Here is a 25,190-nt window from a genome sequence, read left to right as displayed (position 1 = left end):
TCAAATTGGCATGAAGAGACACATTCCATGCTAGGCAGTACAGATGCCAAAACAAGCATAATATACCCTGGGGGTTCCATGCATGAGCCCATTTCTAATTAATGGGACTCGTGGGCACCGTACAGTTGCCTCAATGCAACAGCTCAGCATAGACAGAGTCTCATCAGTCTCATACCTGGGGTTAGATGTATCAAGACCTTTGCAGATGAAGAGTGGTGATGTTGCCAATAGCAACAAATCAGATAGATTTTTTAAGAGGCTCATGAAAAATGAAAGTAGCCATCTCATTGGTAAATTGCTTCCTGTTCTGTATAGTACATTTCCCAATAATGTCTTTCTTCTAAGAGCAGACAAGGAGTACAGTAAAAGGTGACACAAATAGAGAGATTACACTGGATCCACCACCATTCACAGCAGAGCTCAGCATCCCCTCTCCCTGTAGAATGACCTCTGAAAGGTTCATAAAGAATGCCTAGTAACATTTTCAATTCATCTAAATTTGACTGCTTCAGTCCATTGCTGTCTATATCCATAGGCCCTGCTGTAAAGCATATCACTAAATTTTGTAAAAGCACCTCAGGCAAAATGGCAGCCCCCATAATAATGTACAAAACAGGAAAACAAATGACAATAAAAATAGCTTGGAAAAAAAAAAGATGTTTAAGTGTCTGCCTCTAATCAGAAAAAATATATATAGTTGATAGATTCCCTTTAAAGGGGTATTCCGGGCAAAAACATTTTATCCCCTATCCAAAGGATAGGCAATAAGATGTCTGATCTGCTGAGACCCCCCGCGATCTCCCTGCAGCACCCGCATAGACATGAATGGAGGGGGCGTGGCGTGACGTCACGTTCCCAGTCCCGGAAACCTGGAGGTTCCCGAAACTGAAGATTCAGCACCCGCATTCTATGGAGGGAGATTGCGGTAGGTCTCAGCAGCGGGTCCCCCGTGATCAGACATCTCATCCCCTATCCTTTGGATAGGGGATAAAATGTTTTTGCCCGGAATACCCCTTTAAGTGCTGTGTACAAAAAATTGTCAAGCATGTTGTGGCAAATGTCTAATGAAATGTGTACCATATTGACAATTTTGACACAATTTGCCCTAACTCATAAATGCATTTATACTATGGCATGATTTATACATCTTTATTGTAGCAGTAGTACAGTATTTAGAACCACTTATATAGTATTATAGGTACAATATTAAACATACAAACATTAGCATCCTGCCTGTTTATATCCTCTCAAGATCATGTTTAATGTTCCATTTTACTTTCCTCTTCCTTTACAATACAGATCGGTCCTATATATATTTTAAATATATATATATATATATATATATATATATATATACACACACACACACACACACACACAGTTATCATTTACATTGTAATCTTCTATTTATCGTTTTATGCACATAGCATGTCAATGTCTGTATCCGTCGCTGAGCTTACCTTCTTTGCTTTTAATGTTTTCCTCCACAAAGTTGAAAATATACCATCTGTCCAATCATTTGTGGCCACATCAAGTGTGCCAAACATCTGAGACGCTGTGATAGCTTTAGGGTTCATTCTCATTTCCTTGTGAGGTGCTCCACAGTCAGTCATCGCTTTCATTAAGACATTAATGCACTTGGTTTTGCCTGCGCCACTAGGTCCCAAAGTCATCATTCCTTAAAAAAACAATGCACAGTTTAGACTAGAATTTAGTTTGCTGAGCATACTCAATGATCAAACTGCAGGTTTTATAACGTAATAGAAAAGTAACATAAAATAGAAAAATAACTTGTAATGGTCGCAAAACTAATTCATGTTAACAAATCAACCAGTGTATCACATACCATTCTGGCTACAAAATCAATAACACTAATTTATTTTAGAAACTTTCCAAATTATTAAGTCGAAAGAGTCTGTATCACAAAATGCAACATTTTCTTTCAGAACCCAATTTGTTTGAAAAGCATTCATGAACATCCAAACCAATTATCCTCTCTCAAAGAACTTTAAAATAGCAAATAATGTATTCTTGTAATATGTCAAACTCTATTTACTTCTCTTACAGGTTTATTACCGCATTGTGTACAGAATGCTAACTTTCCCATAATCCCTCCTGCTGCACCAAAGCTGTAATCAGGGGACTTGTGTTCTAACTACTGACCAATTTATAGGAACATTCATTCATCAACCATTCATCATGAATGAACATCATAGAGCAAGATTTAGCATTTTGGAGACATTTGGTTTGAAATAAGACTCACTGTACGGAATTAGAACATACTTTAAAAACAAAGGCTGCTTCCATACCTACAGACAACATTACCATATTTATAACATTTTCTATTTTGCAAAACTTTCAAGAAGACAAAATAAAAACAATACAGACTGTAACATAATCACATTCGAAAATTCTGCTATTTACAAGTAGACTTCTCCCTTAACCCCTTAACCTCCCTGGCGGTATGATTCTGTCTGGAAATGTGTACCAAAAGCGGTACAATTTTTTTTAACTGAATTTCACATCTCCCTCCGCCCATTTCACATCTCCCCCGTCACATTCCCCTCTCCCTTGTCACATCCCCCGTCACATTCTCCCCCCTCCTTGTCACATTCTTCCCCCCTTGTCACATTCCCCCCCTTGTCCCATTCTCCCCCTTCATGTTACATCCCCCCCCTTGTCACATCCCCCCTTCATGTCACATTCCCCTCCCCCCTTGTCACATTCCCCCCCTTGTCACATTCCCCCCCTTGTCACATTCCCCCCCTTGTCACATTCCCCCCCTTGTCACATTCCCCCCCAGTCACATTCCCCCCCCCCCTTGTCACATTCCCCTCTTTGTCACATTCTTCCCCCCCCCCCCACCCTTGTCACCTTGTCCTGCAGCAGAATACACTAGGTTTGCCGGCAGATTTCAAACCTTGTGTATTTGCTGCAGAACAAGCCCTTTCCCCTTCAGCCAATCACAGGCTTTACACCACTGCGGCCTGTGATTGGCTGAAAAGTGAAAGGTCCTAGAAGATGAATAGTGAAGAGAGGACACCCGGACCGCACGGAGGGGAACGGCATCTGCAGGGACCGGGACTAGGTGAGCAAAAGGTTTTTTTATTTTACTACTTCTTCCTTTTACACTTAGCTCAGTGTTTTTCTACCAGGGGGCCTCCAGCTGTTGTGAAACTACTACTCCCAGCATGCCCGGACAGCCTTTTGCTGTTCGGGCATGCTGAGAGTTGTAGTTTTGCAACAGCTGGAGGCCCCCTGGTAGGGAAACACTGACTTAGTATTTTTCTTTACCTGCTCTGGCCGACCCCCGCAACGGAAGCCCACCAGAGCAGATAATCGCATGTTTTCCCGGGGGGGCCGCATCGCTATATCGCATTGCTTTTGCGATATATCGTGCAGCCCGGCAGGCAACACTGCAATTCTACCCCGAGCGTGACTCGGGATTACCGATCCTGGCAGGGAAAATTAACCCCGAGTCACGCTCGGGATTACCGCTCAGGAGGTTAATGATGCAGCTCATTTTCACCTTAAAGGGGTACTCCGCCCCTAGACATCTTATCCCCTATACAAAGGATAAGGGATAAGATGTCAGATCGCCGTGGTCCCGCTGCTGGGGACCCCGGGGATCACCGCTGCAGCACCCCACTATCATTACTGCGCAGAGCGAGATCGCTCTGCACGTAATGACAGGCAATACAGGGGCCGGAGCATTGTTACGTCACGGCTCCGCCCCCTCGTGATGTCACGGCCCGCCCCATCAATACAAGTCTATGGGAGTGGGTGTGGCGGTCGTCACGCCCCCTGCCATAGACTTGCATTAAGGGGACGGGCCGTGATGTCATGAGGGGCGGAGCCATGACATCACGCTGCTCCAGCCCCTGTATCGCCTGTCATTACGCACAGAGCGAACTCCCTATGTGCAGTAATGATGGCGGGGTGCCGCAGCGGCGATCCCTGGGGTCCCCAGCAGCAGGACCGCGGCGATCTTATATCTTATCCCCTACATATGCGGACGACATGTGCGCTCGGGGCAAGGAGCGGGCGCCATTATTATTCTTCTTCATCGGCATTTCGGCGGCCGGGACGCTATAGCTCCGCCCACAGGGCCGCCGGAGCTTACTGGAGGCGCGAATCGCCCTCCAATCAGCGCTGTGCGCGCGATGTAGGTGGCAGGGGCCAATCAGACAGTGCCCCTGCTCCAGGCACGCCCCTCTCTGGCTATTGGCTAGTCTGTTTCTCCTCTCTGTCTACATAGAGCAGAGTTTCCTCACAGCAGCTGCCACAGGGGACACAGAACTGTTCCTCCCTCTAAACAGACAACTGGACTGTTAGTCTCCTATTTTGTCTGTATGAAATGTATTTCCAAATGCCTGGTTCTGCTGAACCCACTTGCTCTGCCTGCTCCACTGATCCCCCAGACCCCCTGGCTCCCCCGGATACTCTTTCAGTTCCGATGGATCCGGCCGCCCCTCCAGCCTGGGTTTCTTCCCTATCCCAGTATATGGCTGACTTGACTCAAGTCTCCCGTTCAGAGGCCTTCTGTGACGTGGTGTCTGCCTTGAAGAGGTCTGCCCTGCGCCGGCCCTCTAGAGGGTCCCGCTCCTCTTCTCCAAACACCTCACGCTCTCACAAGCGTACTAGGGGTGCTTCTTCTGACTCTTCCATTGAGTCTTCAGGTAGACATGGGCACTCCCCCCATGGGTCTCGCCCCCCCCCCCATGTCATCTGGTCACAAACGTAGATCCTCCAGAGGACGTTCCCGGAGTCGCCGCTCTGCCTCGCCAGAGACGCATACCCGGTCAGGATCGCCCCCTTCCAGGGCAGCCTCCACTCGTTCACATTCTCCTGGTGAACTGGCGGATGAGGCTTCTAAATCAGGATCTGACTCAGAGGACTGCTCGGATACAGTTGAAACGGTGAACTCATTGGTTGCGGCCATAAGAGACACCTTTCACTTAGAGGACCCAGGATCTTCGGACGTGACTCCTGAAGTATCCTTTCATCATGCTAAACCAGCACCTCAAAGGTTCAGCTCTCACGCTAAATTTGACACCCTTCTGGAATCTGCATGGAAACATCCGGACAAGAGGTTTACGGGAATGAAGAAGGTTCACGTGCGTTACCCATTCGCCAAGGATCTTGTCTCTAAGGTGGTTTCCCCTCCCTCGGTGGGATCCACCAATTTCCTGCCTCTCTAAGGCTACTACACTGCCGCTAGCAGATGCGGCTGCCTTCAAGGACTCGACGAACAAGAAGGTGGAGTCCATAGCGAAGTTTGCTTCTGCAGCAGCAGGCTCTTCTCTGCTTCCCATCTTCGCCTCCCCCCCCCCCCCAGAGGATCTATCTGCTTTGGTTCTCCAATGCTCTAAAGCTGGGGACTTTCTGTGCACAGCTTCCATGCAGTCAGCCTGTTGTGCTGCCTTTGCTGTGGGTCTCCTAGCGGCCCTCCGTCGCTCCATGTGGCTTAAGGCATGGGATGCGGATGCCGCCTCCAAAAGGTCTCTCACCGAGCTTCCTTTTACTGGTACCTGTCTTTTTGGCAAGCGCCTTGACGAGATTATCTCTGACGCGACGGGGGGTAAGAGTTCCTTGTTGTCTCAAAATAAGGCTCGCTCTACTTCCCAGAGGAAGTCCTCTTCCTTCCGGTCCTTTTGGACCTTTGGCCCCAATAAGGGGTCTGGGCAGGCGTCTTCACGGGACAAGAAGGCTCCCTTGTTCCGGGCGTGTCCGTCTTGGAAGTCGGACACCAACCGTTCCGGCCGTTTTGCAGGCAAATCGGGCAACCGCAAACCCACTTCCGCATGAAGTGAAGCCCCACCCGCAGATTTTTCTCGGGTGGGAGGTCGTCTCTTACTTTTTCGACACATCTGGACCACACACATTCAGGAAGTCCCGAGCCCCCCGATCTCCTTCTCTGGCGAAGCAGTTTCGGGAGGCCCTCCAGTCCCTGCTCCTCCAGGGAGTAATTGTCCCCGTTCCTCCAGGGGAACGTTTTCAGGGTTTCTATTCCAATCTTTTTGTGGTCCCCAAGAAAGGCGGTTCTGTGCGACCAGTTCTGGACCTCAAGCGTCTCAACCATCATCTTCTCCGCCACTTCTGAATGGAATCTCTCCGTTCGGTAGTGGCATCCATGGAACAAGGGGAGTTTCTTTCTTCGGTGGTCATCGAGGATGCCTACCTCCATGTTCCAATATTTCCCGGACATCAGCAGTACCTCCGCTTTGCGGTTCCGGAGGGGCATTTTCAATTCATAGCCCCCCCCCCCCCCTTCGGTCTGGCCCCGGCTCCTCGGGTCTTTACCAAGATCCTTGCGCCAGTGATAGCCCTGTTGCGGTCGAGAGGAGTCTCAGTGATCCCTTACCTGGACGACCTTCTCATCAAGGTTCCCACCAGACTCCAGACTCTAGAGAATGTGGATCTCACTCTCCAGACCCTGAATCGTTTCGGGTGGATGGTAGACATGTGCAGAAGAAAAATTTTCGTTTTTTTGTTTCGTTTTTTATAAAATTTTCAGTTCAGTAATATTTTCAGTTTTGATTTTCAGATATATTCGGTATTCGGGTGTCTGGGTTTGATTTTTTTCGGATACATTCGTATTCGGGTGGGTTTGATTTTTCGTATACATTCGGTATTCGGGTAAATCTTTTTTAAGCAGGGGACCATTATCAGGAGTGTGTGCAGGAAAAGAGAGCAGCCGCAGAGATCGGAACATTGGAAGACAGGTAAGATAATACAATTTTATGTGATTTATATTAATACATAATGTAATGTTGAATGAATGAGTAAATTAATGAATGCTGTATGAATGATTGATTTGTTTGATCGACGTGTTTGATTGTCGGGTGATTTATGTATAACATGTTATACATAAATCACCCGACAATCAAATGCATCGATCAAACTGTTGCAAAACTACAACACCCACCCAGCATGCGGCTGCCTGGGCATGCTGGGAGTTGTAGTTTTGCAACAGCTGGAGGCACACTTTGGCAAACACACGCATTTGCGCAATGCTTTTTAATTCATTTTCAAATTCCGCTGGATTTTGTCAGAAATGGGTTACCAGGTCAATGACATGCATAGTAATTGCCGTGGGAACATTTTTCATTCATAAAACCGCAGACTTAATTGGATAATTGCAGTGTAGAATGTTTGGTGTCCTAAGCCTTCTACACGGCAATTATCCAATTAAGCCTGCAGTTTTATGAATGAAAAATGTTCCCACGGCAAATACTATGCATGTCATTGACCTCAATCACCCGGCGATCAAACACATCAATCATTTACAGCATTCATTCATTTACTAATTCATTCAACATTACATTATGTATTAATAAATTACTAATACATAAAGAAATGTTGAATGAATGAGTAAATGAATGAATGAATGAATGCTGTATGAATGATTGATGTGTTTGATCGATGTGTTTGATTGTCGGGTGATTGAGGTCAATGACATGCATAGTAATTGCCGTGGGAACATTTTTCATTCATAAAACCGCAGACTTAATTAGATAATTGCAGTGTAGAATGTTTGGTGTCCTAAGCATTCTACACGGCAATTATCCAATTAAGCCTGCAGTTTTATGAATGAAAAATGTTCCCACGGCAATTACTATGCATGTCATTGACCTGGTCATCCATTTCTGACAAAAGCCAGCGGAATTTGAAAATGAATTAAAAAGCATTGCGCGAATGCGTGTGTTTGCCAAAGTGTGCCTCCAGCTGTTGCAAAACTACAACTCCCAGCATGCCCAGACAGCCGCATGCTGGGTGGGTGTTGTAGTTTTGCAACAGCTGGAGGCACTCTAGTAACAGTAAAACAGTAACTAACAGTCAGAAACAGTGTAGTGCAAGGAACAATAAAAAAAATTTGAAAGAATTCTTTACTTTCGTTTTTTTACCGCATGCATTCGGTAAATAATTAATGTATTTGTTTTCAGATAACGAATGCATTCGTTTTTTTACCGCATGCATTCGGAGAATAACAAATGCATTTGTTATGTTGCTATTCGTTTTATCGTTGCTATTCGGAAATATTCAATAAATGTTTTCGTGCATTCGGAACGGCCCGAATGCACGAAAACGGCAAAATTCGGTAAATTTGACATTCTTGCCGAACCGAATTGCACATGTCTAGTGGATGGTCAACCGGGACAAGTCTGTCCTCTCTCCCGCCCAGTCTCTGATCTTCTTGGGATTTCAATTCAACACGGCCTCTGCCCAGATTTGCCTTCCGCCGGCCAAACGTCTGACGCTCCTGTCAGGAGTCCGCTCTCTTCGGGCCCAGGCCCCAGTTTCCATCCGCAATTGCATGGAAGTCTTGGGTCAGATGGTAGCGGCCATGGAAGCTGTACCCTTTGCCCAGTTTCATTACCGTCCCCTTCAACTGGCTATTCTCTCTCGATGGGACAGATCTCCTCTGTCTCTCGATCGCAAGATTAATCTCCCTCGTCGGATCAGTCAGTCTCTGCTCTGGTGGCTCCGCTCCCCCCTTCTTCTTCTGGGGCGACCATTTCTTCCCCTCCACTGGCATGTAGTTACAATGGATGCCAGTCTGTCGGGCTGGGGAGGTGTGTTCAGGGACTGGACGGTCCAAGGCCTCTGGTCTCCCCGGGATGCCCCTCTTCCCATAAACATCTTGGAACTGAGGGCGATTCTTCTTTGTCTCCTTTATTGGGAGTCCCTGCTTCAGAACCGCCCTGTCCGCATCCGGTCGGACAACGCCACGGCCGTAGCTTTCATCAATCGGCAAGGCGGCACTCTCAGCTCGGCAGCCATGGCCGAAGTGACAAAGATTTTCCTCTGGGCGGAAAACATGGTTCCGGCCATTTCAGCGATTCACATTCCGGGTGTGCTCAACTGGAAGCGGACTTCCTCAGCCGATCCTCAGCCGACCCCAGCGAGTGGTCTCTATATCCAGATTCTTCCATATGTGTTCCGGGACCCCCTGGCTCTAGCCGTGGATGCCCTAGTAATTCCTTGGGCAGGGATCGCCCTGCCCTATCTGTTCCCCCACCTTCCGCTTCTTCCCAGGGTTCTGAGGAAGCTCAAAGCGGAGGGCGTTCCCACCATACTGGTAGCTCCAGATTGGCCCCGAAGGACGTGGTACGCCAACGTGGTCAGGCTCCTGGACGACGCTCCGCTGTGCCTTCCACTTTGTCCGGACCTGCTGTCTCAGGGTCCTCTTTGCCACCCCAATTTACAGTCGCTGCATTTGACGGCGTGGCGGTTGAGACGACGGTTTTGAGGGCCCGCGGTTTCTCTTCACAAGTCATTCGCACCATACTCAGGGCTCGTAAGCCCTCCTCGGCGAAAGTTTACCACCGTACCGGGTGGTCTTATTTTCGATGGTGTGAAGCTCAGGTCTTCTCTCCTGTTACTTTTTCGGTTCCCCGTCTTCTCTCCTTCTTGCAGTCGGGATTGGAACTGGGGTTGTCTCCCAGTTCTCTTAAGGGTTAGGTTTTGGCCTTTTCTATTCTTTTCCAGCGTCCTCTGGCTTCCAATTCTCATGTCCGGACCTTCCTTCAAGGAGTGGCACACGCTGTCCCTCCTTATCGGTCGCCTTCTCCCCCTTGGGACTTGAACCTGGTTCTGGGTGTCCTCCGAGGTGATCCCTTTGAACCCCTTAGGGAGGTGTCCCTGCGCCTCCTTTCTTGGAAAGTGGCGTTTCTTGTTGCTATCACCTCCATTCGGAGAGTGTCTGAATTAGCAGCTCTCTCCTGCCGTTCTCGGTTTCTGGTGATTCACCAGGACAAGGTTGTCTTCCGACCATATCCTTCCTTTTTGCCTAAGGTCGTTTCGGTCTTTCATCTCAATGAGGACATTGTCCTTCCGTCCTTTTGTCCCGCTCCTTCTCATCCTAAGGAGCGTTTACTCCACAAACTGGATATGGTTCAGGCTGTTAGGTCTTACCTCTCTATCACTTCTTTGTTTCGTCAGGGACAACCTGCTTCCAAGGCCACCATTTCTCGGTGGATCCGGTCTGCCATTTCGGAAGCCTATCGCTGTAGGGGGAAGATTCCTCCCTTCAGGGTTGTGGCTCATTCTACCCGTTCTGTTGGTGCATCCTGGGCTCTCCAGAACAAAGCCTCGGCCTCGCAGATTTGCAAGGCGGCTACTTGGTCGTCCTTGCATACTTTCTCGAGGTTCTACCGGGTTCATACCTTCGCATCGGCTGATGCTAGTCTGGGACGTAAAGTGCTGCAGGCGGCAGTGGAACAGTCGTCTGCCTGACTGATTATCTGCCCACCCAAGGGACGGCTTTGGTACGTCCCATGGTCTGTGTCCCCCAATGGTGCCGATAGAGAAAAGGAGATTTTTTAACACTTACCGTAAAATCTCTTTCTCGAAGGATCCATTGGGGGACACAGCTCCCGCCCTTTTGGGTTTCTCTTTGGTTCTCTGTCCGAGGGTGTGTTCAGTTATATCTTTTCTTCTGGTTCTCGGACAGTTCGTGTTTTTTCCTTGACCTGTCGGTCCTCTCCTATTGCTCTGGTACTAAAACTGATTAGCTCAGGGACTGGAAGTGGGTATATCCTGCTGGGAGGAGCTGACTTTTTTGTTGCCATAGTGTCATACCTCCTAGAGACAGCAGCATACACCCATGGTCTGTGTCCCCCAATGGATCCTTCGAGAAAGATATTTTACGGTAAGTGTTAAAAAATCTCCTTTTTAAAGGGACCAGTTCAGTTTTGAAATGGATTTGAGGGGTCTTCATATTAGAAATACCCCATAACTGATCCCATTATACAAACTGCACCCCTGTGTTAAGTCTTTAGGTGTTTCACAGGAATAGCAGCAAAGTGAAGGAGAAAATTCAAAATCTAAATTTATTACACTCGCATGTTCTTGTAGACCCAGTTTTTGAATTTTTACAAGGGGTAAAAGGAGAGAAATCACCCTAAAATTTGTAACCCAATTTCTCTTGAGTAAGGAAATATCTCATATGTGTATATTTGCACTGTGGGTGCACTAGAGGGCTCAGAAGGGAGGGAATGGGATTTTGGAGAGTGAGTTTTTCTGAAATGGTTTTTGGGGGGCATGTCACATTTAGGAAGCCCCTATGGTGCCAGAACAGCAAAAAAAAACTAACAAACACACAGCATACTAGTTTGGAAACACCCCTCAAGGAAAAAAGTGGGCTGTGCAAATGAAAAATTACATTTTTCATTTTCACGGACCACTGTTCCAAAAATCTGTCAGACACCTGTGGGGCAGCAATGCTCACTGTACCCCTTATTACATTATGTGAGGGGTGTAGTCTCCAAAATGGGGTCACATGTGGGGGATTTCATTGTTCTGGCACCATAGGGGCTTTGTAAACACACGTGGCCTTCAATTCCGGACAAATTTATTTATTTTTTCATTTTCCCATCCAACTTTAACGAAAATTTGTCAAACACCTGTGGAGTGTTAAGGCTCACTATACCCCTTGTTACGTTCTGTGAGGGGTGTAGTTTCCAAAATGTGGTCACACGTAGGCATTTAATTTTTTTGCGTTTATGTCAGAACCGCTGTGAAATCAGCCACCCCTGTGCAAATCACCAATTTAGGCCTAAATTTACATAATGCTCTCTCTCCTGAGCCTTGTTGTGCATCCACAGAGCATTTTACACCCACATATGGGGTATTTCTGTACTCAGGGGTAACTACAAATTTTGGGGGTCTTTTTACCTTTTTTTACCCTTTTACCTCTTGTGAAAATAAAAAGTATGGGGCAACACCAGCATGTTAGTGTAATTTTTTAAATTTTTTTACACTAACAGGCTGGTGTAGACCCCAACTTTTCCTTTTCATAAAGGGTAAAAGGAGAAAAAGCCCCCCAAAATTTGTAACGCAATTGCTCCCGAGTACAGTTGCTCCCTAAACTGTTTCCTTGAAATTTGACAGGGCTATGAAGTGAGAGAGCACCATGCGCATTTGAGGACTAAATTAGGTATTGCATAGGGGTAGACATAGGGGTATTCTACACCAGTGATTCACAAACAGGGTGCCTCCAGCTGTTGCTAAACTTCCAGCATGCCTGGACAGTCAGTGGTTGTCCGGAAATGCTGGGAGTTGTTGTACTGCAACAGCTGGAGGCTCCATTTTGGAAACACTGCCGTACAATACGTTTTTCATTTTTATTGGGGGGGGACCTGTGTAAGCGGGTGTATATGTAGTGTTTTACCCTTAATTTTGTGTAGTGTAGTGTTTTTAGGGTATATTCGCACTGGCGGGGGTTTACGGTGAGTTTCCCGCTAGGAATTTGCGGAGTGGCCGCAGTTCAAACTTGAAGCAGGAAACTCACTGTAAACCCGTTTGGGCATGCTGGGAGTTGTAGTTTTGCCAGATCTAGAGGGCCACAGTTTGGAGACCACTGCATAATGATCTCCAAACTGTAGCCCTCCAGCTGTTGCAAAACTACAAATCCCAGCATGCCCAAACAGCTGTCTGGGATGGCTGGAAGTTGTAGTTTTGCAACATCTGGAGGGCTAAAGTTTAGAGACCCCTGCATAGTGGTCTCTAAACTGTAGCCCTCCAGATTTTGCTAGGCAACAACTCACTGGCTTCCGTAGTCAGCAAGATCTCAGCACGTTGCACCAGGGAGAGGATCGCCGCTGGTAAGGGACCTCCATCACCTCCGCCGGTCACACCATAGTTCTCCCGTTCTGCCCTGACTACCGTGGGTGGGCAGAACTGAACTTTAACCCCCCTGCCCCCGATCTGCTATTGATCAGTCGTTCTGACCGACCAATAGCAGGGATAGGAGGGGTGGCACCCCTGCCACCTTACTCCTATCCCTTCAGGGAGATCAGGGGTGTTTTGGACACCCCCAATCCCCCGTATGACCCGGAATTGCCACATATCGCCAGTCTAAATTGACCAGCGATTTGCGGCAATCAACGACATGGGGGGGAGGTCTCCGGACCCTCCTCGGCGATGTGCCGGGATGTCTGCTGAATGATTTCAGCAGGCATCCCGGTCTGGTCCCCGATCGGCTAGCGGCGGGGACCGGAATTCCCACAGGCGTACCTGTACGCCCTAAGTCCTTAAGGACTCAGGATGCCGGGTGTATGCATATGCCCTGCATCCTGAAGAGGTTAATGGTTAGAAAAAATGGCACACTCACAACAGCCATGATCAGTTCTTAAGCTATGTTCACATTTAAAATTACGGGATGTAACATACTGGTAGAATGGTATGCCGATATATACTGCACAAAAAAACTGTATATAATTAGAAATGGACAAAATTAAGTCAGTACCAGACTACCTTAAAGGGGTAATCTGGTGGAAAAAAATGTTTTAATATCAACTGGTGCCAGAAAGGTAATAGATTTGCAAATTACTTTTATTTGATAATTATAAGCCTTCTGCTCTCTCTGTCTGTGTCAGGAACTGTCCAGAGCAGAAGATGTTTTCTATGGGGATTTGCTCCTGATCTGGACAGTTCCTGACACAGACAGAGGTGTCAGCAGAGAGCACTGTGGTCAGACTGGAAAGAACTACACAGCTTTCTCTGTTGTATACAGCAGCTGATACATACTGGAAGGACTGAGATTTTTAAAAAGAAGTAATTTACACATCTGTATAACTGTCTGCCACCAGTTTCGGTGTGCTCTCATGCCTTTCTCAGGTCCACAACATAAATTGTGTGGCGTCCTGTGAGTGAGTTCCTGTGTCCTGGCGGCAACATGACACAGGAACCCACTCACATGACGCCACACAATTTATGCTGTGGACCTGAGGAAGGCGTGAGAGCACGCCGAAATGCGTTGTCCAGCTGAACTTTTTATGTACGAATAAAAAAAGCATCCTGTGTACCTATTGGCCCAGTGTATCTTTCTAACAGTAGCGCTTGGGATACAGAACCCCCACATTTTCTGTATTTCCTTCTTATATAGCCTATTACAGAAGCATCTAGTTACACCTTTGCAGCAGGGCACTCGCCCACTAGGTGTCATAAGTTATACTACTGCTTTTTTATATGGCAGAGATTTAAAAACGCTCAGACAATAGGTCCCAGATACCTTTCTAATACAGTATATGTCCCTTACACTTGTCAAGGTCTCTGCTAGATAAAGTAGTGAATATTAATTTCCAATCAGAGGCTGATAAACATCCATATACAGTGGTCCCTCAACATACGATGGTAATTCGTTCCAAACGAGCCATCGTTTGTCGAATCCATCGTATGTTGAGGGATTCGTGCAATGTAAAGTATAGGAAGCTGTACTCACCTGTCCCCGCCGCTCGAGATGGTGTCCCCGCCGCTCCCGATGGTGACCCCGGCCTCCGCTGGGCTCTCCGCTGTCTTCTCCGGTCCTCTGCCGTCTTCTCCGGTCCTCTTCTGTCTTCCGCAAGGCCTTACTGGGCCTGCTTAGCGACGTCATTACGCCGCTGCGTACGCCATTCCTATTGGATGACGTACGCAGCAGCGTATTAACGTCATCGGAGAGGGCCGAGAAGACACCGGAAGACCAGCGCTGGACCCGGAGGGCACCCCGGAGCATCATGGAGGGGTAAGTAATACTTACCGCACCACACGGGGAACATTAAGCTGCTATCCGGCAGCAGCTTAAGCATTTGGCGCTGTCGGATAGCAGTTAATGCGATGGCCCCAACATAAAAAAGCATCGTATGTCGATGCTGACATCGACATGCGATGACCTCTGAGAGGCCATTGTATGTCGATTTCATCATATGTCGGGGCCATCGTAGGTCGGGGGGTCACTGTACTATGTTATAAGATCTCAATCTAGGTATTAGAGGTATTCTCCTGAAAACCAGGAGAAGAGGAGATTTGCACTGCTGCTGTGTTCAGCTCACATACTGTTGCCTTCACCAATATGTTGTATCAAAGACTTTCATTGTAAAATGTTATAGTTACTGCAGATACATCAAAAATAGTGATGGATTGAAAACAGGTATATTATATAGTTGCAGATACTGAGGTTTTATTTCTACATATTTAAAACCACAGACAACTTGTACTTTGATTAAACTTCTGAGTGCATTTACATGAATGTTTTCATATGATTTGCTTTCAGTGGCACAGCAGCACAGTAAACACCTGTTCTTGTGGAATGCTCTACTCTTTGGCAATACCATTCTACCTGAGATAATATCACTGCAGGCCATAGTACTTTTTCTGTGGGGCTTATTCATCACTGTTTCTTAAAAGCTGCAGCTGCACCTGATGAATCAGCTTCAGAAAATAAGAGAAGCAGAGATTTTATTTCATAGGAAATACTGTGTTCTTTCTTTCGATTACAAAGGAAACAATAAATTACATATTTTGTTACTCTCATAATCTAAAACCATAATCTACCAGTAAGACAAACAGGTTGTGTACCCTTATTTTTTCATATTGTAGAAAAAAATAAAACAGCTAAAAACAACAGATTTAGTGTTCACTTTGGCATTGCACACACATAACCCTAACCATACAATCTGTAATACAATTTTTAGCACTTGGCAGTTGGTCTGAAACTGCATCATTGTGTTCTTAAAATAGTGTCTATCCTGTACAAGGTGAACATTATGTTGCTTGCAACATCATCCAGCAGGATCGGTTTGGAAATGGTTCTTCCTGATGCTGGATAGTCTCCAGAATGTGTAGGCAGATCTTGGAGGGATTGTGTAGGCACTGACCGGCCCTTATGTTCCCCAGACCTGAATCCTAAAACTAAGAACCCCCTAAATCCGAAAAGTGAGAAGTCTACTTACTTTCCCCAATCCCCTGCCACTGTCTTTTCTAGCACCTAGCCCACATTTTTGCCCTCTTCCTTCTGGTTTCTTTGACATTTTGTTCATGCAGCATTAACTACTCAGCCAATCAAAGGGCTTTTTCTGCAGTAGCAAAACATCACAGGAACCAGGAAGAGGACAACAACAAGAACTGAGTGCAGGGAAAACGGCAGAGGAAGGGTATCACGGTAGGCAAGTATGATTCTTTTTTATTTTCGCTGCAGCCCAAGGCAAAAACAAAAGGCATAAACAAAACCCCCGATTACCAAAATAAAGCCCTCTTTAAGGCCTGTCCTGGAGGCTCTGTTTCAAGCCCCTGTCACCGCCTCCAAGGCCAGAAAACAATGTTGAACAGTCCACACCATACAATGGACACCGAAGGATGCTACTGACTTCAATGGGGTCTGTTGAGTTTCAGCCTGTAGTTTATTTAGAAGGATTTGACCAGGCAAAACATTACTGATTACAGTATTTTTTTGTTTGGTCAGATCCTGCAAGATAAATGGATTCTGCAATGGAGCACCCCAAACAAAGCTTCAATGCAGTTGTGAACTTAGCCTAAGTGTTCCCTTATTTTTTTGAGCAGCGTATAAATAAAATCTAGAATAATGTCTATTCCAATATAAAGCAGAAACTGGTTTTAGTTATTCTGCTGTAGCCACAGCGTATTTAGCATTCTTACCATGCCTGACTCGTTGTGTCTCATACAGCTGGATAAGTTTCAGAATCCAAGGAGGATGATGGATAAGCCCGGCTTCTTCTGTCTGTTTCTGAATGGCGGCTTCCAGCTCTGGATAACCAGCTTTATCCAGAGTTATTCCAGGGAACAAGTCATTAATCAGGCTCATAAACAAAGGTTCATCTTCATCCACCTAGGATTTAGTCAATATTGGTCCATTTAATAATGTAGCAAAGAAATAAAATGAAGTATTAAGTATTGTTATTGTACAGTAAAGATATTTGCTAGAATTAATTCAAAATCTGCTCTAAAGGAGAAATCTGGCAAAAAATAAACGTAGCCCCTATCCACAGAATAGGGAACAAGTAGCTGATCGCGGGATGTCCGAGGGCTGGGACCCCCCACAATTACCGGAATGGGACCCAGCGCTTAGTAAGGAGAACAAGCTGCAGGCGGTACACGCTCCATTCATTTCTACGGGAGCGCCGAAAAGACCCAAGTACAGCACTTGGGCATCATCGGCGCTCTCATAGAAGTGAATGGAGGGAAAGCTGTCTACCAGTTGACGACTTGTGCTTCTCACTGAGAGAGCTGGGGGTCCCGATAGAGTTAAGTTTTCTTTCGCTGGAGTTCTCCTTTAAATAGAGTCACAATTTTATAGCATTCAAATAATGGAAGCAAAACAAGGACAAAGTTCAGTGCCCTTTTCCACCCCTTGTTTTTTATCAATGGATATTTTAACTATTTAAAATGATCCCATATACATTGGAAAAAGGATAACTAGGTGATTGGTGCTGATCAGTGAGACCACTGCTGATTGCCAAAATAGGGGGAAAATGTCCCTGTTAATAAAATAAGCCGACTGTGCATGCATGGTTAGTGCAACATTCATAGTCTATGAAGCAGTGCTTGGCAATGCTCGGAGGCCAAAGATCGCCAAGCACTGATGCTTGATAAGATAATTTTGAACAGAGACTATACAACAATGCTTACTGCATGACCTACTGTATATTAGGGCATAGAACCTGAGGGACTAGGTGCCATTTCCTAAAGAGCCTTCCATAAGCGAAGGGCTAAAGTATAATTAAAGGGGTACTCCGCCCCTAGACATCTTATCCCCTATCCAAAGGATAGGGGATAAGATGTCAGATCACCGGGGTCCCGCTGCTGGGGACCCCTGGGATCGCCGCTGCAGCACCGCGCTATCATTACTGCACAGAGCGAGTTCGCTCTGTGCGTAATGACGGGCGATACAGGGGACGGAGCAGCGTGACGTCATGGCTCCGCCCCTTGTGACATCACGGCCCGCCCCCTTAATGCAAGTCTATGGCGGGGGTGTGACGACCGCCACGCCCCCTCCCATAGACTTGTATTGAGGGGGCGGGCCATGACATCACGAGGGGCGAAGCTGTGACGTAACTATGCTCCGGCCCCTGTATTGCCTGTCATTACGTGCAGAGCGAACTCGCTCTGTGCAGTAATGATAGCGCGGTGCCGCAGCGGCAATCCCGGGGGTCCCCAGCAGCGGGACCCCGGCAATCTGACATCTTATCCCCTGTCCTTTGGATAGGGGATAAGATGTCTAGGGGCGGAGTACCCCTTTAAACACAGATATGGGTGTACAAATGTATTCATACTGGCACAGGACAATAATATTTCTACAGAGACTGATACAGTGATATTAAAAGAATGCATTACATTATCATCTGTAATATTTCCCACTATCTTTTTTTCTAGTCACAACATGTCAGAAAGGACAGAAATAACATAATAATAGGACAGGAATAAGATATTGTCAGATTAAATCAAGTTTCTTGGCAAATCTGCCACCTGCTGTGTCAACGCCATATGAAATGGCTGGTTCACGATTTGTATAAGCCAACCCACGGTAACATACCAGCTTTGACAGGTTCATGTCACGAAGAACTCTCATTACGACAGTCTTCTCTGGTTCATCGGGATTGGATCTTTTTACTGCCCCCAGAGTTCGAAGTACAGAGAGAATATTCCTTAATCCAAAGTCATAATGAACCTAAGGAAAATGTGAACAATACATAAGGGTAATATAATAGAAAGTATACATAACTCAACATTTTAATTTCTTACTACAGTAAATGAGCATATCTTTAAAGGGGTACTCCGGTGAAAACCTTTTTTCTTTTAAATCAACTGGTGCAAGAAAGTTAAACAGATTTGTAAATTACTTCTATTAAAAAATCTTAATCCTTCCTGTACTTATTAGCTGCTGAATACTACTGAGGAAATTCTTTTCTTTTTGGAATTCTCTCTGATGACATCACGAGCACAGTGCTCTTTGCTGACGTCATTATAATAATAATAACAACTCTTTATTTATTGTTGTCCTTAGTGGGATTTGAACCCAAGTCCCCAGCACTGCAAGGCAGCAGTGCTAACCACTGAGCCACCATGCTGCCTGTAGTAGACATCTGCTATGCACGGTTGCTAAAATGGACAGAGATGTCAGTAGAGAGCACTGTGCTCGTGATGTCATCAGTGTTCCAAAAAGAAAGGAATTTCCTCTGTAGCATTCAGCAGCTAATAAGTACTGGAATGATTAAGATTTTTTAATAGAAGTAATTTACAAATATGTTTAACTTTCTGGCACCAGGTGATTTAAAAGAAAAAAGGTTTTCACCGGAGTACCCCTTTAACCCCTTAACCCCTTAAGGACCAAGGACGTACCAGTAAGTCCTTGGTCCTGCTCTTCTGATATAACGCGGGGTTACACAGTAACCCCGCGTCATATCACGGCGGGCCCGGCGTCATAGTGAAGCCGGGACCCGCCTCTAATAGCACGCAGCGCCGATCGCGGCGCCGCGCGCTATTAACCCTTTAGCCGCGCGCTCAAAGCTGAGCCGCGCGGCTAAAAGTGAAAGTGAAAGTTCCCGGCTAGCTCAGTCGGGCTGTTCGGGATAGCCGCGGCTAATCGCGGCATCCCGAACAGCTGACAGGACAGCGGGAGGGCCCCTTCCTGCCTCCTCGCTGTCCGATCGCCGAATGACTGCTTAGTGCCTGAGATCCAGGCATGAGCAGTCATCCGGCAGAATCGTTGATCACTGGTTTCTTATGAGAAACCAGTGATCAACATAGAAGATCAGTGTGTGCAGTGTTATAGGTCCCTATGGGACCTATAACACTGCAAAAAAAAAGTGGAAAAAAAAAGTGAATAAAGATCATTTAACTCCTCCCCTATTAAAAGTTTGAATCACCCCCCTTTTCCAATAAAAAAAAAAACACAGTGTAAATAAAAATAAAAATAAACATATGTGGTATCACCGCGTGCGGAAATGTCCGAATTATAAAAATATATCATTAATTAAACCGCTCGGTCAATGGCGTGCGCGCAAAAAAATTCCAAAGTCCAAAATAGTGCATTTTTGGTGACTTTTTATATCATTTAAAAATGAATAAAAAGTGATCAATAAGTCCTATCAATGCAAAAATGGTACCGTTAAAAACTTCAGATCACGGCGCAAAAAATGAGCACTCATACCGCCCCATACACGGAAAAATAAAAAAGTTATAGGGGTCAGAAGATGACAATTTTAAACGTATTAATTTTCCTGCATGTAGTTATGATTTTTTCCAGAAGTCCGACAAAATCAAACCTATATAAGTAGGGTATCATTTTAATCGTATGGACCTACAGAATACATATCAGGTGTCATTTTTACCGAAAAATGTACTACGTAGAAACGGAAGCCCCCAAAAGTTACAAAACAGCGTTTTTTTTTCAATTTTGTCGCACAATGATTTTTTTTCCCGCTTCACCATAGATTTTTGGGCAAAATGACTGACGTCATTACAAAGTAGAATTGGTGGCGCAAAAAATAAGCCATCATATGGATTTTTAGGTGTAAATTTGAAAGAGTTATGATTTTTTAAAGGCAAGGAGCAAAAAACGAAAATGCAAAAACGGAAAAACCTCCGGTCCTTAGGGGGTTAAGGACCAGGCCATTTTATACCTTAAGGACCGGAGCGTTTTTTGCAATTCTGACCACTGTCACTTTAAACATTAATAACTCTGGAATGCTTTTAGTTATCATTCTGATTCCGAGATTGTTTTTTCGTGACATATTCTACTTTAACTTAGTGGTAAAATTTTATGGTAACTTGCATCCTTTCTTGGTGAAAAATCCCAAAATTTGATGAAAAAAATGAAAATTTTGCATTTTTCTAACTTTGAAGCTCTCTGCTTGTAAGGTAAATGGATATTCAAAATATATTTTTTTTGGGTTCACATATACAATATGTCTACTTTATGTTTGCATCATAAAATTTATGAGTTTTTACTTTTGGAAGACACCAGAGGGCTTCAAAGTTCAGCAGCAATTTTGAAATTTTTCACAAAATTTTCAAACTCACTATTTTTCAGGGACCAGTTCAGTTTTGAAGTGGATTTGAAGGGTCTTCATATTAGAAATACCCCATAAAAGACCCCATTATAAAAACTACACCCCCTAAAGTATTCAAAAAAACATTCAGTAAGTGTATTAACCCTTTAGGTGTTTCACAGGAATAGCAGCAAAGTGAAGGAGAAAATTCAAAATCTTCATTTTTTACACTCGCATGTTCTTGTAGACCCAATTTTTGAATTTTTGCAAGGGGTAAAAAGGAGAAAATTTTTACTTGTATTTGAAACCCAATTTCTCTCGAGTAAGCACATACCTCATATGTCTATGTTAATTGTTCGGCGGGTGCAGTAGAGGGCTCAGAAGGGAAGGAGCGACAAATGGTTTTTGGGGGGCATGCCGCATTTAGGAAGCCCCTATGGTGCCAGGACAGCAAAAAAAAAAAACACATGGCATACCATTTTGGAAACTAGACCCCTCAGGGAAAGTAACAAGGGGTAAAGTGAACCTTAATACCCTACAGGTGATTCACGACTTTTGCATATGTAAAAAAAATATATATTTTTTTTACCTAAAATGCTTGGTTTCCCAAAAATTTTACATTTTTAAAAAGGGTAATAGCAGAAAATAACCCCCCAAAATTTGAAGCCCAATTTCTCCCGATACAGAAAACACCTCGCATGGGGGTGAAAAGTGCTCTGCTGGCGCACTACAGGTCTCAGAAGAGAAGGAGTCACATTTGGCTTTTTGAAAGCAAATTTTGCTCTGGGGGCATGCCGCATTTAGGAAGCCCCTATGGTGCCAGAACAGCAAAAAAAAAAACACATGGCATACCATTTTGGAAACTAGACCCCTCGGGGAACGTAACAAGGGGTAATTTGAACCTTAATACCCTACAGGTGTTTCACGACTTTTGCATATGTAAAAAAAAAAATTTTTTTTTACCTAAAATGCTTGTTTTCCCAAAATGTTTACATTTTTAAAAAGGGTAATAGCGGAAAATACCCCCCAAAATTTGAAGCCCAATTTCTCCCGATTCAGAAAACACCCCATATGGGGGTGAAAAGTGCTCTGCTGGCGCACTACAGGTCTCAGAAGAGAAGGAGTAACATTTGGCTTTTTGAAAGCAAATTTTGCTCTGGGGCATACCGCATTTAGGAAGCCCCTATGGTGCCAGGACAGCAAAAAAAACCCACATGGCATACCATTTTGGAAACTAGACCCCTCGGGGAACGTAACAAGGGGTAATTTGAACCTTAATACCCTACAGGTGTTTCACGACTTTTGCATATGTAAAACATTTTTTTTACCTAAAATGCTTGTTTTCCCAAAATGTTTACATTTTTAAAAAGGGTAATAGCGGAAAATACCCCCCAGAATTTGAAGCCCAATTTCTCCCGATTCAGAAAACACCCCATATGGGGGTGAAAAGTGCTCTGCTGGCGCACTACAGGTCTCAGAAGAGAAGGAGTAACATTTGGCTTTTTGAAAGCAAATTTTGCTCTGGGGGCATGCTGCATTTAGGAAGCCCCTATGGTGCCAGGACAGCCAAAAAAAAAAACACATGGCATACCATTTTGGAAAATAGACCCCTCGGGGAACGTAACAAGGGGTAATTTGAACCTTAATACCCTACAGGTGTTTCACGACTTTTGCATATGTAAAACATTTTTTTTTACCTAAAATGCTTGTTTTCCCAAAAATTTTACATTTTTTCAACGGGTAATAGCAGAAAATACCCCCCAAAATTTGTTAGGCAATTTCTCCCGAGTACGGCGATACCCCATATGTGGCCCTAAACTGTTGCCTTGAAATACGACAGGGCTCCAAAGTGAGAGCGCCATGCGCATTTGAGGCCTAAATTAGGGACTTTCATAGGGGTGGACATAGGGGTATTCTACGCCAGTGATTCCCAAACAGGGTGCCTCCAGCTGTTGTAAAACTCCCAGCATGCCTGGACAGTCAACGGCTATCTGGCAATACTGGGAGTAGTTGTTTTGCAACAGCTGGAGGCTCCGTTTTGGAAACAGTGGCGTACCAGACGTTTTTCATTTTTATTGGGGAGGGGGGTTGTATAGGGGTATGTGTATATGTAGTGTTTTTTACTTTTGATTTTATTTTGTGTTAGTGTAGTGTAGTGTTTTTAGGGTACAGTTACACGGGCGGGGGTTCACAGTAGTTTCTCGCTGGCAGTTTGAGCTGCGGCAGAAATTTTGCCGCACCTCAAACTTGCAGCCGGATACTTACTGTAATCCTCCGCCCATGTGAGTGTACCCTGTACATTCACATTGGGGGGGGGGAACATCCAGCTGTTGCAAAACTACAACTCCCAGCATGTACGGTCTATCAGTGCATGCTGGGAGTTGTAGTTTTGCAACAGCTGGAGGCACACTGGTTGTGAAACACCGAGTTTGGTAACAAACTCAGTGTTTTGCAACCAGTGTGCCTTCAGCTTTTGCAAAAGCTACAACCCCCAGCATGTACGGACAGCGGAAGGGCATGCTGGGTGTTGTAGTTATGCAACAGCTGGAGGCATACTACTTTGTCTGGGGATGCTGGGGATTGTAGTTATGCAACAGCTGGAGACACACTGGTTTGCTACTTAACTCAGTGTGCCTTCAGCTGTTGCAAAACTACAACTCTCAGCAGTCACCGACAGCCAACGGGCATGCTAGGAGTTGTAGTTATGCAACCACCAGATGCACCACTACAACTCCCAGCATGCACTTTAGCTGATTGTGCAAGCTGGGAGTTGTAGTTACACAACAGCTGAAGGTACACTTTTCCATAGAAAGAATGTGCCTCCAGCTGTTGCAAAACTACAAGTCCCAGCATGCCCATAAGGGAATGCTGGGAGTTGTGGTGGTCTGCCTCCTGCTGTTGCATAACTACAGCTCCCAGCATGCCCTTTTTGCATGCTGGGAGCTGTTGCTAAGCAACAGCAGGAGGCTGTCACTCACCTCCAACGATCCTCACTGCACTAGGTCAGTCCCTCGTCGTCGCCGCCGCCGCTCCTGGGGCCCCGATCCCAACAGGGGCGCCGGGGATCGGGGTCCCCAGCACCCGGGGTTCACGTCCCGCACCCGCTCACGTCCTCCGGAAGAGGGGCGGAGCGGGTTGCGGGAGTGACACCCGCAGCAGGCGCCCTGATTGGTCGGCCGGTAATCCGGCCGACGAATCAGGGCGATCGTGAGGTGGCACCAGTGCCACCTCACCCCTGCTGGCTCTGGCTGTTCGGGGCCGTCTCTGACGGCCCCGATCAGCCAATAATTCCGGGTCACCGGGTCACTGGAGACCCGATTGACCCGGAATCCGCCGCAGATCGCTGGACTGAATTGTCCAGCGATCTGCGGCCATCGCCGACATGGGGGGTCATAATGACCCCCCTGGGTGATATGCCCTGATGCCTGCTGAACGATTTCAGCAGGCATCGGGCACCGGCTCCGCTCCAGATGGTTGCGGGGGGCCGGTAAAACACATGACGTTCTCATACGTCATGTGTCCTTAAGGACTCGTAAATGGAGACGTATGAGAACGTCATGTGTCCTTAAGGGGTTAAGCAATAAAATAAGACTTTTAGTGTTTTACTTATTTCCTCTCATAGGAATCCATGAATGATTTGCAGAATGTGATCTTACAATTGACAATTATTTGTATTTTTACTTGTCAAAGCTGTGTACTTGTAACCTTAACCCCTTAAGGACCAAGCCCATTTTCATCTTAAGGGCCAGGCCAATTTTATTTTTGCGTTTTCATTTTTTCTTCCTCACCTTCTAAAATCCATAATCCTTTATATCTCCATCTACAGACCCATATAAGGGCTTGTTTTTTGCGTGACCAATTGCACTTTGTAATGAAACCTCTCATTTTACCATAAAATGTACGGCGGACCCCAAAACATGGACTATCTATAGCAATCCTTTGATTGCTAATACTGTTCAGTGCTATGTATAGGACATCAGCATTATCGGTGATCTTCTGCTCTGGTCTGCTCGATCTCAGACCAGAGCAGGAGACCCCGGGAGACGGCCGGAGCCAGGTGAGGGGACCTCCGGCCGCCATGCTGGATGATCGGATCGCTGTAGCAGCGCTGCGGGCGATCCGATCATCCATTCAAAGTACTGCACTGCCGCAGATGCCGTGATCTGTCTTGATCACAGCATCTGAGGGGTTAATGGCGGACATCCGCGCGATCGCAGATGTCGCCTATTACCGGCGGGTCCGATGCTCGCGGTCATACACAGGACGTACATGTATGTCCTGGTGCGGGAAGTCCCGCCAAACCAGGATGCACATTTACGTCCGTGTCGTTAAGGAGTTAAGGACGACAAATATAATAAGCAAAGGAAGACATTCATTTGTAACTTTATAAAGATTAGTATTTATAGGTGAGGTCTATAA

At 45.8% G+C, this 25,190-nt stretch overlaps 1 protein-coding gene across 3 annotated transcripts in view; it reads right to left on the bottom strand.

Moving 5' to 3' along the window:
* The window catches only part of LOC130273684 (dynein axonemal heavy chain 5-like), a 334,039-nt gene that overhangs the window by 151,487 nt on the left and 157,362 nt on the right, over positions 1-25,190 (bottom strand). For all 3 annotated transcript variants that reach the window (XM_056520899.1, XM_056520897.1, XM_056520898.1), the window contains exons 45-47: positions 18,314-18,448; positions 16,420-16,609; positions 1,461-1,678 (exon numbers count right to left, since the gene is read on the bottom strand). In XM_056520899.1, the coding sequence (XP_056376874.1) occupies positions 1,461-1,678; positions 16,420-16,609; positions 18,314-18,448 (543 nt within the window). The remainder of the gene's footprint in view (positions 1-1,460; positions 1,679-16,419; positions 16,610-18,313; positions 18,449-25,190) is intronic.

The sequence above is a fragment of the Hyla sarda genome, chromosome 5 (assembly GCF_029499605.1).
Source record: "Hyla sarda isolate aHylSar1 chromosome 5, aHylSar1.hap1, whole genome shotgun sequence".
NCBI lineage: Eukaryota > Metazoa > Chordata > Amphibia > Anura > Hylidae > Hyla > Hyla sarda.
The sequence above is the reverse complement of the archived record's forward strand: the minus strand, read 5'-3'. Positions and strand labels throughout refer to the sequence as shown.